General features: G+C 41.0%; 2 protein-coding genes across 2 annotated transcripts; one reads left to right on the top strand and one right to left on the bottom strand.

The window, feature by feature from the left end:
* Nucleotides 1–402: 402 nt before the first annotated feature.
* On the top strand, nucleotides 403–15,965 carry LOTGIDRAFT_238832 (hypothetical protein; the record flags this gene model as incomplete). Its single annotated transcript, XM_009051898.1, has 23 exons — nucleotides 403–702; nucleotides 988–1,185; nucleotides 1,478–1,716; nucleotides 2,090–2,291; nucleotides 2,469–3,006; nucleotides 3,153–3,343; nucleotides 3,652–3,789; nucleotides 4,069–4,396; nucleotides 5,718–5,817; nucleotides 6,139–6,295; nucleotides 6,985–7,089; nucleotides 7,307–7,361; nucleotides 7,649–7,886; nucleotides 8,133–8,292; nucleotides 8,682–8,798; nucleotides 9,027–9,140; nucleotides 9,461–9,634; nucleotides 9,801–9,955; nucleotides 10,163–10,316; nucleotides 10,542–10,631; nucleotides 10,852–11,047; nucleotides 11,363–11,719; nucleotides 12,079–15,965. 23 exons carry the CDS (start codon nucleotides 403–405, stop codon nucleotides 14,499–14,501), a joined length of 6,729 nt encoding a protein of 2,242 aa, XP_009050146.1. The 3' UTR covers nucleotides 14,502–15,965.
* Nucleotides 15,966–16,633: 668 nt separating this feature from the next.
* LOTGIDRAFT_238831 (hypothetical protein) lies at nucleotides 16,634–19,697 on the bottom strand. The gene is made up of 4 exons (XM_009051897.1): nucleotides 19,567–19,697; nucleotides 17,866–18,227; nucleotides 17,313–17,506; nucleotides 16,634–16,782 (listed from the first exon to the last, which is right to left on the bottom strand). The coding sequence occupies exons 1-3, from the start codon at nucleotides 19,674–19,676 to the stop codon at nucleotides 17,319–17,321; spliced, it is 660 nt and encodes a 219-aa protein (XP_009050145.1). The 5' UTR covers nucleotides 19,677–19,697; the 3' UTR covers nucleotides 16,634–16,782; nucleotides 17,313–17,318.
* Between the last annotated feature and the right edge of the window lie 462 nt (nucleotides 19,698–20,159).

Raw genomic sequence — 20,159 nt, 5'->3', positions numbered from 1 at the left:
TCAACCATTGGCCACATAATTAGATCTATGTAGAATGCAAACATAAACATGAAATGTTTGATGTCTGACCAAAAGCATATTAGAATTACATTTTCATTTGCTAATAATTTTTGTATGTCGATCTTTTTCAAATATTAACTCCAAAAGGGTACTGATAGTCTAAAATTGTCTTCGGGTTGATTTCAATTGACGAAGAATTCAATTCTGAGCTTACAGTGATCAGAGAAGCTAATTGTCACTTGAGTAAGCTTACTTAAGTGAGCTTGATAGCTTCATCAAAAGTGTAGTAGGCTCTTGAATCTTGGAAATTGCTGTCCTGCAAAATTTTCCTCATTGCACACAGTATTCCATTTAATATTTTTATTTATTGTTTTATTTAAGGAATTTTGTTTTTAAAGTGCCATGTCCGAGGTTTCCAGGGAGGACACAGCTACACTTAATGATGTAGCTGAAGGTCAAGGACAATCAGAAAAGGCGTCTGCTGCTTCTACAGGGACTGGAACCGATGACCTTGAACTTTCACAGAAGCAAGAAGAATCACAAGCTCAGGAATCAAGGCAGCAGACAGCAGCCCAAGGTCAAGGACAAACTTCTACAACTGCTGCTTCCATAGGAACTGGAACAGATGACCTTGAAGAAGCAGACCAAGGTCAGGGTCAAGAGGCGTGGAATCTAGATTCCTATCTTCAAAGCCAGGGAGAGGTGAGTTCCACCATTATTTCCATAGAGGGGTAAGAGGGGCTGACATGGAAAAAGCGTCTAGTCGTTCTGATGGGACAATAAACCGAGGCCCCGTGTACTACAGTCTGTACACGTTAAAGATCCCTCGACATTTGGAAATTGAAAAAGAGCAGGCTAATGCCGCTGTCCTGGCAAAATTTCCTTCATTGCACCCTGCAGAGCGTTACCCGTCTTCATTAGCCCACAAGGTGCAGAAAAGTAGGACGTAAAACTCCATTCATTTCATTTCATTTTTTGTAAATTCAGGACAAGAATCCATTTAGTGGGTTAAGTGATGAGCATCTGAATCAGCTAGAAGATGTTTTGTCCAGCGATGCTGTGAAATCCCTACTCCAGCAGGCAGAGTTTCAGAATCTGGAGACTAGTCTGATTACCAGTATGGATGGACCAAGCACTTCCCAAGATTTCTCCATTGATGAAGCTACAGCTCATCAGATCATCCAGGTAAGCTCTTTCTGATTTTAATCCTCAGGATGCTTCAAGGGAAGTAGGAGTCTTAAAGATCCAACCCTTGATCTACCACAGTCGAAACAAAATTAGTTTTCGTTTCATTTTTTATTAGATTTTATTTATAATATAGTCACTTCAGTTAGGGTCTAAAGACAGCCTTCTTGAACATTCCAATTGACCTTTTGACCTAACCTGCTTACTCTTTTTGAAACACCTGATGGTACTTCTCATTTCCTAGGTCACTAAGATGGCTTCTTGACTTTCAAATTCAAATTTTTTTCTGCAGGATGGTGTGAGAGAACATGAACTGGCTGTTATTGCAGCAGCTTTCAATGATCATGCTTATGCCATGCCCTTGGTTCGTCAACCACCACAGAACCTCCCCACCAGCGTCGAACCTCTTGATACACCATCACCTAGTTATGAACCTATTGAGTCTCCATCATCCAGTTTCAAACCACCAGCGACTCCTACATCCAGTAAAGGAAAGAGAGAAGAGGATAAGTCTCCTCATGAGCCAATCAGGTGGGTATAGACCAGGATTTAAAGGGGGAGGGTGGGGTGTGTGTCGGTTAGATACACCATAGACCATAACTTTCTCCCAGTGTACAATGGTATATGGGTTTTGTTTATTGATGTAAACATTAAAGATCACTTGACAGTAGGAAATAGAAAACGAAAAGGTTAATACTGCAAAAATATAGCTCATTGGGCACTGCATTGTGTTGCCTGTCAGGTGCAGAAAAGTAGGATGTAAAACTCCATTTCATTATATAGATCTAGTAGGCTTTGAATCTGAAAAAAATACCATCGTTTGGCCCAAAAATAAAAGATACATCAGAACTTGAAGAATTTTTCTCACATTCGATAAAGTCATGATCCTTTTTTTTTGTGGCAGGCGTTCAACACGTATTAGTGATGCAGAGCAACGAGAAATGGCAGAGAAGATCCTGCAGGAGAACAGACAGAAGGCCAGGGAGGCTTTATTGAACCAGGAGGATAAAGAAGAGGAGAAAGAGGAACCTAAGAAAGGGAAACGAGGGCGGAAACCCAAAACTGAGACTGATCCTGCTAACCCTTTGAACACTAAGTGGAACAAGGTGGGTAAATTTTATATATTCTGGTTTTCCTGTGGCCTAATCCTTTTCAGTCCATTTGGCTCAGTGTGTGACTCCTTATGTAGAGGTTAGATTTCAATCTTAGCAAAATTTCCCTCATTGCACACTGCAGTTTTAGTCCAAGAAGATATTGAAAAGTAGGACTTTGATTTATTTCAGAAAAACAGAAGAACTCGATCTGCCAAGAATGGAGAAGAAGAAGAGGCGGAGTCAGGAGAAGAGGGAGGAGGAGCTACAGAAGAAGACACGCCCAAACCACCAGCAGTGCGAGGCAAGAAAGCAACAGAAGGCACAGAGACTCCGCCTCCAATGAAAAGAGTCAGTCGTGGCAAGTGGAAGAATCCATTATTTAAAGACAGACCAGAATCCCCTGCTTCTCCTGCTAAAACTCCAGCATCCCCTGCTTCAGCCAAGGGCAATAACTCTCCAGCTTTGACCAGAAGCACCTTGAAAAAAGACGATTCTGAATCGGACAATAAGCCAACGCCCAAACGAGGACGTGGTCGAAAGAAGAAGCAAGAAGAGGAAGATGAAGAAGAAGCAGATAAAAAGACTGCAGCTGACGTCAAAACAGCTGCGACGAAAAAAGCTGCAGAAGAAAAAAATGGCGATGCAAGCGTTGAAAATATTCCTTATTCTGAGTTTATAACCCAACTGGACACAAAACCGAAAGGAAAGAAAGGGGCAGCTAAAAAGGGTAAGTCATAATTTTTTGCTTCTGTTGCTTTTACTGAAGATTGAGTCCATTATTAATACATTGGTCCAATCAAATTCTTACAGTTGTGGTCTATTTTGTAATATTTAGACATACTTCATTATACTCAATGATTAAAATTATTGTAGGAGTAGTGACTGGTAAAAAGGGACTACAGAAGACAGGAACAGTCCAGACCAAGAAAGGGAAAGTGAAAGTAAAGGATCAGAAAGAAGCAGGTAGTCAATCCAGTGAAGAAGATATTCCTCTTGGACAGTTGCAACAGCGCACCAAACCAAAGAAAGTGAAACCCAAATTAAAGGCTACGCTTACTGAACAGGTGATTTTTGATAAACAAATATTCCTTTCATACTGCATCTTTCACAATGTCAGGCAATCAAGAACTGTTTCTAATACCTTGACTATATAAGGCTCTTTGATTGTATCATGTACGCTATCAAATACAGCCAATCAGAGCCTGTGACAGAAGGTCTGTAAATTATAAGATCAGTCTGTATGCTGTAGGCTCTGATTGGCTGTATTTGCTAGCGTACAATCCAATCAAATTACAGCATTCCAAGATAGAAAAAAAGAGACCAAGGAGATTTTTTCACACCGTCTCAGTAACCCTTTTGTGTCTATTTTTAGCCGACTGCTACAGAGGAGGCAGATGATGAGGATCTCCCTTTGAAGACTTTATCCAAACTAGCTAAATCACCTTCTAAACTGAAAAAACTGAAAGCAGCCATATCATCTAAACGAACCGTGAAAATCCTCCATAAAAAGGTAAGAATTTTAGAGGATTCACAAGAAATTTTATAGGGTTTGTATGTCAGTGATATAGGTAAGAGGGACTGACATGGAAAAAGCATCTAGTCGTTCAGATGGGACAATAAACCGAGGCCCGTTGTGCTACAGGCTCTGCACGTTAAAGATCCCTCGACAGTTGGAAATCGAAGAAGAGTAAGCTAATGCCGCTGTTGTGGCAAAATTTCCCTCATTGCACACTGCATGGTGTAAAACTCCATTCATTTCATTTCTTATTGTGACCAATTTCATTTTTAGCCCGGCATGGCTGGCAAGTCCAAATTCTTAAAGACCTTGAAGCCACCAAGTCAGATGAAGATGATGCAGGAGAAGAAGAAGAAATTAGCAGAGAAGAAGAGGCTTGCTATGGAACAGAAATTAGCAGAAGAGGAAGCTAAGAAGGAACCAGAAACACCAAAGACCCCAACCTCTGTGGACAAAAATGCAGCGAAAAGAAAAGCAAGAAAGTCCGAAACGGAAGTCTTCATCGATCCCACAATGACAGACCTCTTTAAACCAGATGGCATGATCGTTCATGAGCATGAAAAAGAAGCGCCAGCTCCTGAAGTTAAATTTGATGCCAAGGGTCATAGAATTCCTGATTCTGAGGTCAAGACCGAGAGAAAGGATTCCGACTCTAAACCGGTCAAAGTTGAAAAACCGAAAGACGCCAAGCAGACGCCTGCTAAAAATGAGAAACAGGACATTTCCAAGCCTTCAACTGATAAGGCAGACGTCAAAAAGGCTGAGGTCAAAGTTGAAAAGTCAGGCCAGGTCAAAGTTGAAAAGTCAGAGGGGAAGAAATCTGATCAGACTAAAACTGAAAAACCAGAAATGAAAAAGTCGGACTCTGTCAAAGGTGAAAAGCTAGAGGTCAAAAGGTCAGATTCTGTCAAAGGTGAAAAGTCAGAGGTCAAAAGGTCAGACTCTGTCAAAGGAGAAAAGCCAGAGGTTAAAAGGTCAGACTCTGTCAAAGGTCAGAAGTCTGAAGTCAAGAAGGAACGAAGGGAATCCAGTGCAGACAAACATCGGCTTTCAACAGAGGGTCACCATGAAAAGCATCGACATTCTTCTGAAGAAAAACGTAAACATTCGACAGAGGAAAGGCACCGGCATTCAACTGAGGACAGGAAGAAGTCTGAGAGGAGGTCTGTGGGGGAAAATTCTGTAAAGAGTGAAAAAGAAAGAAAGGATAGTAAAACAAGTAACCCTGATGAGGCCCCTGATCGAAAACCATCTGAAGAAGGCATGGACAGTGGTAAGCAAAGCAAAAGTTTTTTGACAGTATCATACTTGATTTTGATATTGACAGTATCATACTTGATTTTGACAGTATCATACTTGATTTTGATTTGACAGTATCATACTTTATTTTGATTTTGACAGTATCATACTTTATTTTGACAGCATCATACTTGATTTTGACAGCATCATACTTGATTTTGATATTGACAGTATCATACTTGATTTTGACAGCATCATACTTGATTTTGATATTGACAGTATCATACTTGATTTTGATATTGACAGTATCATACTTGATTTTGATATTGACAGTATCATACTTGATTTTGATATTGACAGTATCATACTTGATTTTGATATTGACAGTATCATACTTGATTTTGATATTGACAGTATCATACTTGATTTTGACAGTATCATACTTTATTTTGATATTGACAGTATCATACTTGATTTTGATATTGACAGTATCATACTTGATTTTGACAGTATCATACTTTATTTTGATTTGACAGTATCATACTTGATTTTGATTTTGACAGTATCATACTTTATTTTGACAGTATCATACTTTATTTTGACAGTATCATACTTCGCTTTAATATTGACAGTATCATACTTGATTTTGATATTGAGAAGAGTTGTTTCCCTTGTCATTGTAGAAAGTGATGGCGGACTGAGTTTTGAAGATGATGAAAATGATGAAGATTGGTTGGATCCTAATACTGTTTACTGTCTTTGTCGTAAGCCTCACAGTAACAGGTAGGCGAGCTGAAAATGGCCCCCATGTTGGTGCTGTTAATATAAAAATAACTGAGTGCTTGGGGAACAATTAACTGAGGTCCTGTGCAGTTGGAAATCAAAAAAGAGTACGCTAATATCGCTGTCCTGGCAAAATTTCCCTCATTGTACACTGCATGGTGTCAACTGTCTTCAATCAGTCTTCAATCCCCATTTTATTTTATTTCACAACCGATATTACCACTAATATTATGGTGTCTGCGTAATGCCAACTCTGTTTCTAGAATATCCTAGCTCTAAGATGTTTAGCAATTATACAGTAAATGCCATTTTGGTTCCCAGGTTTATGATTGAGTGTGATTGCTGTGAGAAGTGGTTCCATGGCAGTTGTGTAGGTGTAACAGAAACTATGGGTAAAGAGTTCGAAGCTCTGGATATGAACTTTGTGTGTCCAGTTTGTACAGAAGCTGGTAAACAACCTAAACCCAAACCCATACCGGTAAATATAGATTTTGAGTACAATGTTGTCTTTTGAAGTGAAATGATTTAGGAGTGCTTTGGATTTGAGTCCTCCTCCTTTCCTTTTTATGGTTGGATCTTGGATTAATGCTTGCTAATTCTTATCTCGGTCAGCGTGTGAAAGTCTGGTGACCTTGAATAAGCCATCTTTCCTCATTATTCCAGTCAACCCAGCTGTAAATGGGTACGGATAATCAGGGAAAGATCAATACCAAGAGGGTTGATCAAGAACCAGCTGGTAGAAAGGATCCTCATTATTCCAGTCAACCCAGCTGTAAATGGGTACAGATAATCTGGGAAAGATCAATACCAAGAGGGTTGATCAAGAACCTGCTGGTAGAAAGGATCCTCATTATTCCAGTTGACCCAGCTGTAAATGGGTACAGATAATCTGGGAAAGATCAATACCAAGAGGTTTGGTCAAGAACCAGCTGGTAGAAAGGATCCTTATTATTCCAGTCAACCCAGCTGTAAATGGGTACAGATAATCCAGGAAAGATCAATACCAAGAGGTTTGGTCAAGAACCAGCTGGTAGAAAGGATCCTCATTATTCCAGTCAACCCAGCTGTAAATGGGTACAGATAATCAGGGAAAGATCAATGCCAAGAGTTTTGGTCAAGGATCTCTTGAATTGTCAGTAAGGAACTTGCTGTTGCTTTTATTTTTAGGTGAAGACCTTCCACTCTCCAGTAAAAGTGTTCAGTTCTGACTCTAAAGTTAGCAGTACAACTGTATCAGGAGATACCCCCAAATCTAAACATAGGCATCATTCAGTAAGTATTGGCAAGGCCATTTCTATAAAAACTGGTCTTTCTAGCCTTCCATTATGAATCTTTGTCCACATTGTGTCCATGAGGTCCCAACCTGCTGAACTTCTGGTGATTTTTGAATCAGATGCTTTTCGTGATTAATCCAAGCAACTAAACCTTTGATTGTGTTTGGAATTGGTGGTTTAAGATGGCGTCATTTTTTTTTTCCTGCTTATTCCAGAAATCAGATGCTGAAACTTCATCCAGTAAAAGTTCAGAAAAATCTTCATCTTCAAGTAAGAACACAAATATTTTCTTCAACATCATAGTAAATTTTGCAGGAATAACCACCATAGATCTTAATCATGCGTCGGCCATTTTGAATCCAGAAAGAGGCTCATAACGCAAGTGAACAAATCAAACGTAACCTTGTGTCACTGCAGTAACTGTAAAATTCCCACCTTGAGGTCTTTAAAGCCTCCTTCTCCAATCCTACGATTTCAAAGTCCTTTTCTCGCTGTTGTTCGGGTGTTTAGATGTTGTTACAATGGTGATGATGTCTGGTGATACACTTACTTTTCAGAGCATCACCACAGACATCACCACCACAAAGACAGCAAACATCGTGATAAGAGTCGTGATCACAGTCGTGATAAGGATCGCAAGGATCACAAAGACCGGCACAGGAGTCACAGCAAGGACCACAAGAGAAGTAAACATCACAAGCAGGAGGATAAGAAACCGTCAGAGAAGAAGGATGAAGGACCTGATCCTGTTCGTCTCAACGTGAGGAAGCATCTTCGTGATGCTCTGTCCAACAGGTATCTATATATAGTAACACTTGATTCTTTAGATGGTGTTTTAAGTAGTGCTTATAAAGACCATAAGTTGAGAGATTCGAATAGGGACACAGGGTCCTCAGTATTGTCAAAGACAATTCTTTCTTTTGTTCATTCGTTCATTCTTTCTTACATTCCTTAGAGCTTGTATTGAATGCATTCAACATTCATTCATTCATTCATTCATTCATTCATTCATTCATTCATTCATACTTTCTATCATTCCAGGGCAGAGCATGCTGATGATGTCCTACTGTCCAGTAGTGAAATAAAAGCTATCTCACTGTCTATTGAAGAAGAAATGTTCAACTATTTCAAAGACGTAGGTCACAAATACAGAAACAAGTACCGCAGTTTGATCTTCAACATTAAAGACACCAAAAATAACGTAAGTTTCCCTTTGAGTTGAACAAATGGTGGTCCTTGGCATTGAGCTTGGTTGAGGCATGAACCCAGCTGTAAATTGGTACAGATAATCTAGGAAAGATCAATACCAAGAGGTTTGGTCAAGGACCAGCTGGTAGAAAGGATCCTCTTTATTCCAGTCAACCCAGCTGTAAATGGGTACAGATAATCCGGGAAAGATCAATGCCAAGAGGTTTGACCAAGGACAAGCTGGTAGAAAGGATCCTCATTATTCCAGTCAACCCAGCTAATGGGTACAGATAATCTGGGAAAGATCAATACCAAGAAGTTTGGTCAAGGACCAGCCGATAGAATATACCAGCTATGGAAAGCCCCCAAAAGTGCCTGGCTTTAATTCAAATTTTTTTGCAGGGCTTGTTTCGAAAAATATTAAATGGTAAAATCAGAGCATCTAAACTAGTCCAGATGTCTTCAACAGAATTGGCCTCTAAAGAATTGGCAGAATGGAGAAAAATGGAAACTAAACACGTAAGGTTTTTAAACAAATAGTGGTTGTGGGTTCTTATCTTGGTCAGCCTGGAATAGTCATCTTTCCTCATTAATCCAGTGGACCTAGTTGTAAAAGGGTTTGGATAAGGCTAACCATGGACCAGTTAGTAGACAGGAGTAAAATTTCCCTCATTGTACACACTATCCATTTACATTCCCTCAATAAGATGCAAAAAAGTAAAAAGTAAAGCTTCATTTTATTTTCAGACTTTGAAGCTAATAGAAGAAACAGAAAAGAAAGCAGCTAAAGAAAGTTTTCATATTCGTAAAAAAACTCATAAAGGTGAAATAGAACTGGATGAAGACATGAGTAACCTCAGGGTACGTTTTTTAATTTTGTTTCGTTTCGTTTCGTTTCGTTTCGTTTCGTTTCGTTTCGTTTCGTTTCGTTTCGTTTCGTTTCATTTCGTTTCTATTTATTTATTTATCTATTTATTTATTTATTTATTTTTTTTTTATTTATTCATTTATCTATTTATCTATTCATTCATTCATTCATTCATTCATTCATTCATTCATTCATCTATCCATCCATCCATCCATTCATTCATTCATTCATTCATTCATTCATTCATTCATTCATTCATTCATTTATTTATTTATCTATTTATTTATTTACTTATTTATTTTTTTTTTTTCAGGATGAAGCTGAGAAGCCGACCCCAAATAAACCAAAGATTGAACCGAAAGCTGATTTACTCTCAGAGCTGATTGTGGACACCACAGACAAACACAGAATGCATCTCTTTGATCTCAATTGTAAAATATGTACTGGGAAACAAGCTCCCCCTTCTGAAGAATCTACGCCTAAAAAGGTAAGGTCCTTCCTCCTTTATGTGGTACACTGTGGTTCTTGCTATACCACTTCTGCTGTCCAGGCAAAATTTCCCTCATTGTAATTTATATGGCATTGCTTGTCCACGTTAGCTCAAAGCAGAAAAGCAGGATGTAAAACTCCATATCATTTCATATATCTTCCAGGTGACAATAGCCCACTCTGTGGATAAAGAAAAAGTGGAGGAAGCCACTAAAGAGACTACAGTGGACATCAAGAAAGCTGAACAAGTGGTGAAAGAAGCTCTTGCCAATGTTAAGAAAACGAAAGTAGAGCTGCCAGATTCTCCTGTCACAGTTCGGTAAGTTCTTTGGTGAGGGCTGTAGCTAGATCATACAGAGATGTTGGAATCCTATGACGTCGTTTGCTTGTTGCTCCTGAAGAAGCCATATGCCCTCGTCAATCCAGGTGATCCAGTTGGCATTGGGTATGTGGAAGAGCTAGGAAAGAAGATCGTGAAGAAGCTCCATATTATGAACACAGATTACCGGAACTTTTGTATTTTCAGGTCTCCAGATTCAGCATTGCAATCCGGTTTGGAGGAATCCAGAGCCAAGTTCAAACCATCAGGTCCAGTCATGTGGAAAGGATTCATTCACATGCAGGAGTTTAATAAGTTCTTTACATCAGCTTACAGAGTGTCTGGACCTACTGATGGAATGGTAAGACCCCTTTATCAGTCCATGGGTGGTGGGTACTGCCAAGTTTCCCAAGGTATAGCATGTATCATGATACAAAGGGTCAGGATATGATATGTACTGTCAAGGTGTTGAGTCAGCTGTAAATGGGTAATCTGGGAAAGATCAATACCAAGAGGTTTGCACAAGGTCCAGCTGGTAGAAAGGATCCTCATTAAACTAAGATGTTCTCCTTGTTTCTGATTTCAGAGTTTTGCTGATACTATTCAAATCTGTGGTCGAATCATTCCAGAGCAAATTTGGGATTATTTGTCAAAGATTAAGCAAGCTGGCACCAGGGTGAGTAAAAATAGATTTTGGCAGCTTCCAGGAATCTCAAACCCTTTCTTATTTGATGCTTTCTACATCACCTTTTGATCAATCAGACTTCAGGAAACAAATTTTTGGATTTTTGATATCTGATGCCATGCCAGTGGTTCGGAGAGTCAGCCAGGTCCCCATTTCATTTTATTGATGGTCTAAGGCTCAGGGTGTAAAACTCAATTTCTTCTCATTGTAGGATGTATGTGTGATAAGATTTATACCAGCAGGTGATGATGAAAAGACCTCCTATATTAACCTGTACTCCTATCTCAACTCTCGAGCACGCTGCGGGGTGGTTGGCAATTCTCCCAAGCAGGTCAAGGATTTCTACATCATCCCATTGGCTTCCCACAGCAGGATTCCCCAGACTCTTCTACCCTTTGATGGACCAGGTAAGCAAAGATCTCAGCGTTTTGTCTGTTGGAAGGAAATACCAAAATATTCAGAAAGGGAACCGAGGTTAACCATGTTCAACAGGCTATGAAATGGTATAGGTTCTGCCACTTCTCTGACAAAATTTCAGTAAGGCATGGCATTGTAGATCCTCATTTGCCCAAAAGAAGTAGAAAAGTAAGGTGCCCATCTCCATTCCATTTTAGTTTACTTTACTTTACTCAAACAGCTATTCTTTATAGTATCTTTCTTTTATTCCTTCTTTCATTCATTCTTCTCTCATTTCATTCCTTCATTCTATTCAATCCTTTCAGGTTTGGAAGAGAATAGACCACATATGTTAATAGGAGTCCTGGTTCGACAGAAATCCAAACCACCCAAATCTCCTTTAGTCAAAGAGGCCAGTAAATCTAAACATTCATCCAGTTCGTATTCTTCTGCTAGCTCATCTAAGAAACCAAGACTATCAGTGGATAGCCCATCATACAGTCACAAAGAGAAAAAGACCTCAATGTATGTACCCAAGGTGGTCACCCCTAGTTCCAATTCGAGCTCTGAACCAGGAACTCCTGCCGGTTACAAAGAAATTCAAGATCCCATCATCAAAGCGTATGCTATGGAAGAAGTGGTACCCATTGAAACAGAAGAGTCCTCGGCTAATGACACTGAAGGTGAGTCATCTTTGGATGAGAGAGTCCTCATGTATTTTTAATCAATATTCAGGTTGTGTTCCTCAAGGTACACCTTGAACTTGTTTATAATGTTGGAAACAAAAACCGTCCAAATTTCTTTGCGCGAATTGTGAATTTGTAGCTGAAGAAAATATAATTTTAACAAGCACAGTTCCAAGGTATCCAAAATTTTGATTTATTAGAAGTTTTTTACAAGTTCTTCAATTGTTAAAATGTTCTCTTTAGTGGTAAAGGATTTTATGTTTTGGTGATGGTAGCTTTTGGATCGTTGGTTTTTTGGGGGGTTAGGGAAAATGATTTTGGGGCAAATTTGTGAATCATATTTTTGTGTATTTCAGCTTATTCCCCTGGAAGAGTGGAAGAGGAGGAGGTTCCATATGATCCAGAATTTGAGGAAAACAACACATCCAGTGGACCATCATCAGCTATGGCCAGAGCAATGGAGCTGACATTGGCCACCATTGGAGAACCATCAGTCAGCTCTAAACCACCATCAGATGTCACCAAGTCCAATGTCACCATCAGTTTAAAGTCTTCAGTATCTCAATCTAAGCCAACCTCTTCTCAACCTTCCACCAGCAAGAAGGAGGTCAAATCCTGTCTCAAGAATCCGATTTCATCCAGCGGCTCTGAAGACCTGATTCTTTTACCACAAGATACACCATCATCTGCAGCAATACCATCAACATCTGGAGCATCCACATCCCATCATCATCAGCATCAGCATCAGCATCATTCCAAACCAGGCATCAACATAGAGAAACTTGTCCAGCAGATTGCAAACAGCACCAACCGATCAGAGATAACGGCATTAATGGTGACAGCCCTGGCTGCATCCAAAGATGCAACAGATCAGCAAAAAGTTTTGGCTGATTTAACTCGTAAAGTCGAGGAACAGAAAAAGTTGTTGGCCAAGAAAAAGGCTGAAATTGAAAGTGTACGAGCATCAACTATAGCTTTAACTGCTACAGCTTCATCATTGTCCACAGCATCACAACCCGCAGTCACCCATGTAACTGAATCACCAGAAAAGCAGAGGACCTCCTCAGTCCAAAAGACTCCACCAAAAGTCGACTATGTGGTTGCTGTGAAGCACTCCAAACATGATGCAAAGGAAAATTCAACCAAAAAGGTTGATTCGAAACCAGAGGAAAAAGACTCAAAAGATGCTGTTACTTCAGCTGCACCCATTCTCCCCGTGACTCCAATAACAACCAAGGAGCTTGATTCTATCCAAATCAGCAAAGCGTTGGATGCTCTGAAAACCACCAAGATGCTGGACAATCTGGTATCAGTGTTCAAATCCACACAATCCAAAACACCTGTGGCCACATCTGCAACACCGTTACCCATTGAAGCGGAAGTTGAAGCCAAAGCTGAGAGTATATCTGTGTCTGCCATGAAGCCACATGAGATGCCCTTGGCTCTTCAAGCTCTCATGAAAGATGTCATGGGCCATGGGTCAGAGTCTGGAATTAAATCCAAGAAGATCCAAAAGGAGAAGGAGAAGAAGACAGAAGAACCCAAATCTGATTTGGAAGAAGACAAAGACTCCTTGGCTATTTTCAAAGGAGTCAACAGACGGGAGAAGAATGTCATCCCTGGTTTAGATGATCTTCCCATAGCTTCTGTACTAATTGATGTAAAGGTGAGGGAATCGGTAGCTGCCAGTGACGGGGAATCCTCCGCAAGTGACACCCAAACCTCTACGGACGAGGCGAAATTGGACAAAGACTACCGAAGTGAGAAGAAATCAGATATCATTGACATAAGTTTGGACAAAGACGATCGACAAGCACACTCTTTGGATAAGGATGACAGGAAGACTCACTCGCTTGATAAAGATGACAGAATTGTCCGTGGTATGCTTCCCAGATTTATTCCCACTCAGTCTAAAAAGGATTGGGCAGCTCCAGCTACGACATCCGAGCAAGTTGCAACCTGGCCAACAACTACCGATGTGGATCACAGAAAGTTTCCACAAGCTGTTACCGTTAATGTGAGCACGCCTCAACCTCCAACAAACGCTCCTCCAGTTGCAAAAGAAGGGAAATTCCGACCAGTTGGTGTTCCTAAAACTGAGGAGATGAACGAAGACGTTGACCATAGGAAGCTGGACGGACCAATGAGACCAATCGGGGGATCGTCAGACCCATTTGGGTTCGGAACTCAGGACGTGGATATGAGACGGCCACCAACTGGTCAGGCGCCTCTGCTTCCACCTCCCCTGCCGCCAGTCTCAAATGCTGGCCCCAGACCCTTGCTAAGCACTCCAGTATTTCAAGGTAACCAACCCCCTTTCAGGCCTCCGTTTCCAGCAGGTGACCAGAGATTCCGAGCTCCAGGACCAGAGAGCACCATGAAGCGTGGACCACCTTTTCAACCGACGTTATCAGACGGAGAACCCAGCGACAAGAGACCAAGATTCCCGGGAACTGGTCCTGGATTCAGACAACCATTGATGAGGCCGCCAGCACCACCAGGAACTGAACCTATAACGCTCATGCCACCTGGCATGCCACCTCTCCCTAGTGAACCGCTTCTTCCTCCTCCCTTGCCCCCGCTTCCCTCGGAGACTGTTCAGGATAAAGATTTACGAGGGGCAGGTGGTGATACGTCGCGATTCGGGAACGGGAATAGACAATCTAGTCCACAACTGGAGGATCGTGATCGATTCGGGCATCATCATCGTCGTCAACACGATCGATATCACAATCGCGATAAAGACTATCGATCACGAAATAGAAATCGGAGACGGTGATGATTCGAAGTGTTTTTAAATATCTGTCGGCTTGCCCATTCGTTGAATCTGAAAAGACTTCGGGAAAATCATTCAATAACTAAGTAAGCAGATCTTGCGTTATCTGATGATTGAATTTTCCCAAGGAACTTTTCAGATTCATCCAATGACAAAGAGTCGCCAATCGTGTTATATGTAGTGCTTAGTGTATAGTTATCATCACCCCTCACGATCATCCACGATCTCCTCATTATTATTTTCATTAACCATAGAAATCAACGCATTTATCAGGAGATGGTCCTCTCTATTTTATGGACCTCTTATTTTCTCTCGGGTTCCGAAGATCGGATACAAGCTGTTCGCCAATCTGATGGGCATTAGCTACTGTAGTTTAGACACCACAGATTAGTTAGGATGACATCGTCATCATAACACTCGGTGCAACTTTCTTCTTAGTCTGTAGGTGCCACTGTTCTCGTGAAATTTCCCCCATTGCACATAGTGGAGGGATAAGAGAATGAATGAAGGTACGTAAAATACTAGGCATTGCCAATTTTTTCCCATGCATATGCATTTTGGAACGGGTCGTAGATGTTCATCTAGGTCTTGAAAGTATCGGCTTCATCGTCATCATTAAATAGGACCCAGTTGTTCCTAGAGTAGATGGGCTGGCAATGAATCAAGTAAAAGCTGCAAACACCGGTATACCATATGGGCATTTTGTAACCGGCATAGATGCTTCAGTCATTAAGGCACCATCACCATCTTCACCGTCGTCATCAAGAGGATCCAATTGTTCCCTGAAGTATTTTTTTCTGGTACGGAATCGTGTAGATGTTGCATTTCACCAAGTAATCGCATTTTTTACTGTATATGTTTTGGTTTTTTATATTATTGTTATGTATATTATCGTATTCACTAGAAAATTCACCAATTTGTCTGCCCGCAATCCAGGGAAAATGGTCTCCTTTCCGCTACGACTTTGATTGGGTTTAAGCAGTATTTGGACAGACTCTCAGATCTGTCTCATCCAATATTGATATTATAGCTCCTTAGGGTCAATAAGTCAGAGTTTCGCCGGTCTATCTGCACCTGAATCTTCTGAGCTAGGTAACTCCCCTGACCGGTAATTGGGTTTAATCAGTATTGAGACTCTTGGGTCCGCCTCATCCGATATTGATATTATATTAAAACTGCATAGGGTCAGTAAGTTCGATGCAATCGTAATTTTATTCCACTGCTAAAGACCATTGTAAGACCCACTATTTTGTTAGATGAAACTTAAAATTTTATCTTTTTGGCCAAGAGTTTTCAGTATTTTTCTTTCGGGGTCCTTGATCAATTGCATTCTCCCCCAACAAATTTCAAAATTGCCCCAGACTTAAAATAAGACAATCTCTTGTATGTACTTCGGATAGTATTCTGTAATTGTTGAATTGTGTACAGTTGTATATTTAATTATGGATAAAATTTATTCTAAATCTTCCCGGATCTTATCTTTGTACCAAGTTCTGGTGGGTGCTTGGGGAGTTGGATCGATGGGGATGGGTCTAACCTACCACTGTGTATTACTGTGAAGCCCTGGTTCGCCATCTCGGGATTCAATTTGGGTATTGAATATATATCTAGTTTTTGTATTTATACCAAGTTCTGGTGGGTGCTTGGCGGGGTTGGATCGAAGGGGATTGGTCTAACTTACCACTGTGTATTACATAGAGGCCATGGTTAGCCATTTTAGGGCTCGATTAGGGTCTTTTAAATCTAGTCATTGTACTCAAGGGTTGGGCAATTCATTATGGGAAAGGGTTCTGGTAATGCTGGTAAAAGTGTTCGTCTTGCCACTGCTACTGGGTATCACCAAAGGTCGATGGGTCTGACATCGGAAGGGAATCTTTTCGATCGAACGGAACAATAATTGGGGGGAGGCTTCGCTGGTGGTTAAAGCTACACTGGAATTTCCTATCCGTCAAGGCTAAAACTTTTCTCTCCTTTGCGGTTGTGGCTTTCCTACCGTTGCTTAGCGCTCTGAACTTCTTTTGGGAATTAGAATCTTGGTCCTCATGGGAAGGGGACATGGGTGGAAGCCCAAATGCGGTGAGGTCACAACCTTGATTAGGGGTACGGATACCTTTCGTATAACCTTACACAACTAATTTTCATTTCTCCGTATTTAATATCGTTCACAGCATTAAAAAAAATATACACTACAAAATCGGGGTCTAAAAGTCTTTTACTTTATCACGAAAACATGACGAGTTACTGCCCTTGACAACTTGATACCATCTTCAAACATTATTGGGATCTGAAAAGAAAAATCAGCTTTTGAAACGAAACTTATTCCTGGTCTGGATGTTAAAATGGGCGGTAATTTAATGTGGCAGATGCTTTAAGACCTGCTAGTGCTTCCAAGAGTCCGTCCGGGTTAGGTTTTAAACTCCCCTCACCTACATGTGTTGATCACATAAACGCACAAAGCGTCAAATTCAAGATGCAAGTGCTTTTAGTTAAGGCATTACTTCAAGAGCATCTGAGATGTACTTAACTTACGAAAAACTTCTAGGGTGCGGTGGTTTAATCTGTCAAAGCATCAGCATCTACAAGCCGAACCCAGTAGCTCAACTACCATAGGGACTGGTTGAACCAGTTCCACCGGTCCCCACGCCAGAAAAAAGAAGATGTTGGAGAGCCTATCTTAAAGAAATTCCCTCGGGAGCGGACCCAACCAACCTCAATCCATGGTTCCCCGCTTATCTAGTTGAGCCACGGGAGGAATCAAAGACGACTCGTTACTCTTTGACGAACTGTGCGAATCCAACTAAAAGAACCACTTACACTCGCTTATACAGCCGTTTTTTTCGCCGCTGGTTTGGCAGCTGCGGCGGGCCGAGCGCCTCTCTTTCTGGCATAATACCGCTGTGCTCGTTGATACCACGCATAGTACTTCCTCAACCAGGTATTGTAATTCTGACGAGCTCGTCCCTGTTGTCTCTGTCGCATTCGTTTACCAACATCTTCACCAGGTTCACCTATTAAAAGATACAACGTTATTATCAAGTTAATATTGATCTTTCCCAGATTATCCGTACCCATTTACAGCTGGGTTGACTGGCATAATGAGGATCCTTTCTACCAACTGGTCCTTGACCAAAACCTATTGGTATTGATCTTTCCTGGATTATCTGTACCCATTTACAGCTGGGTCGAATGGAATAATGAGGAAAGTTGGCATATTCAAGATCATCAGACTTTCACTCGCCAACCGAGATGAGAACCAACGACGACATTTTTTTCAAAGTAATCAAGCCAATGCCGTTAGGTAATGATTCAAACGTTCTAACCGACTCTGCTACATCCTGTTCTCAAAGGTGAAGCTAGTAGTTCTTACCAATTGGAAGACCTAATCTTCTTTTCCTGGCCCGCTTTCCTGGATCTTCACCAACCTCGCCCAAAGGCATAACCTGTCTCTTATGTCGTCTTAATAAGGCTTGACCAACTCCGGACATGTTGCCATTCGTGACTGCTTTAGCTCCTGCTCCTTTTGGTAGACCTTTGGATAGAAGTTCATAAATTGGTTCTCCTAAAGCCTGGCGGGTCTGCAGCCGCTTCATCAGAACTCCCAACATGGCGACTTCAGTCAGCGCAGTTTGGTCAGCAGATACCAGAATGTCGAAGCATTCCCTCAGATTGTTGGATTCTTTTGTAGTGGCTAAGATTTCATCTTTGGACCCATAAGCTTCGATGTCCACCCTGAAAATAGAAGATGAAGACGCTAATGACGAATATGCAGTAAAGATCTTTGCTATCTCTATACCTCTTAATCTATTTCTGGTATACAGTCGGTGCCAGGAGAGGACATTGTCCATTGCTAGCCAGTACAACCTTTGAGTCCAACATTGATCGTAAATTTGTCTTAACAATCCTCGGTCACTAGATACCACTTTGCGATTATGTTTTCAAGAGGGTTTGCTTTTTCGGAGAACTCAGAACAGAATCAGCTGTCCAAAGGTGCCAAAAGACTTGCGATGCATTGTGCCACTGATTGCACTCTCCAATTACAATCAAATCAAATCGCTGTATTTACTTCCATGATGCAAGACAAGTAATAGCTTGTCATTGTAGAGATGTTAAAAAGTGTGACAGACAGCATAATGTTAACTGCGTCTCTTGTACATGGAATGAATTATATTCTTGCGTTTTTATTACAATGGACCTGTCAAATAGGACAGTGACAGACAGGTTTCATTTTTAAAAAAATAGGACACATAAAACTGCCAACTGCTTGATGATCTAAAAAACACAAATGACGTTTTTACTGCAGTCGATGGATGACTGTGATGGTGATGATGATGACACTCTTCCAGTTGTCCTTGGGCTTGATGTTTCATTAGACGAGTTTTGAAGGGTGGTGAGCACTACCCGAAAAATATGATAATAAAGACCATTTCCCGAAAGAGCACTGGGTTCCATAGAAGATCCCCCTTCACCACAACTATCTTACGCCTTTCTGAAGTTATCCCCGCATTTTTTTCTTTTCTGAATGGTCTGATTAGACGGTTTATGAGCATTTTTTCTTACGTCCGAGAAATTATTGACCTGCAACTCGACATGCAACAATGGAAAGGTCACCTTTCCTCTGTATTTTAGTCATCCGATCCGTAAATGGGTACGGGTAGTCCTGAAAAGGTCATTTGCAAAATGTTTGTCCTGGTTTGTCCTCCGAACTTGTCATTGCGTCTAGAAACTCAATCGGAAGATTTTGCTGCATGGACACTCCAAGATGAACACAAGTCAATTCGAAGCAACCAGTTCTTCAGAAAAGACACCTTTCTTCCGTCGGACCTGAATTGGATTGTGGATCTAAGCATCTCGTCTGAGCGTAACATTACAACTTTTCTTGGGTGCTTTCATGGTGGTGATTACGATGTCCCAGCAGTCGCCAATTGCTCAATATGTCAGTCGAAAAAATAACCAAAAAGTCCGCAAGATGTGAAAAGGCTGTCCTTAAAATGAAAGAACCAGGGTTTCTTTTGCAATCCAAATACTCCAAGCTCTTTTGTAACATATTGGAACAAATAAAAGATCTTACCCTAACACCCGGCATCGCTCTATGGCTTCCAAAACTGGAATAGCAGACTTCTTCATAGCGGGCAAAGCCCCGGCGACCAGCACCAAACTTAATAAGAAAAGCACGTACATGATTCTCGGCCGGGCTCCTCGCCTACTCTGAGAGGTGCGCGGTGTAATTATTAATTTTATTCTCCCTGGAAGAATTTTTCTTAAAGGGATATTTACCTCTAATCTCCAAAAGCTTCTGGTCGAATCCTCCCGGGCTTCAACCAATGTGGTTTAAAATTCTACTAGAGTTGGAAAAAAGAAAAAAAAAAGGGCGTGCTAATAGTGCAAATGGAATTCGAGCGGAAGTGACGACCATCCTTGTGGAAACGATCATAAAGGTTCTTTCACACCAGTTGCGTCTGGTGGCGAATAAGAACAGCGCTGTAAGTTGAAAATCGCAACCATACGCAAGTGGTAGGCTAATCGCTTTGGCGCGAAGGCACCTGATGGCGATCGGTAATCTTTCAGAACACGATCATGCGACGTCATGATTTCGTTCATCCAAAAAATCCAAAAATTCATTTTGATGCGTCTTATAGAACGCATAGCTCCAAGTATTTAAGT

The sequence above is a fragment of the Lottia gigantea genome, assembly GCF_000327385.1.
Source record: "Lottia gigantea unplaced genomic scaffold LOTGIsca_173, whole genome shotgun sequence".
Taxonomy (NCBI): Eukaryota; Metazoa; Mollusca; class Gastropoda; family Lottiidae; genus Lottia; species Lottia gigantea.
Note: the sequence above shows the minus strand (reverse complement) of the source record. Positions and strands in the feature narration are given on the sequence as shown.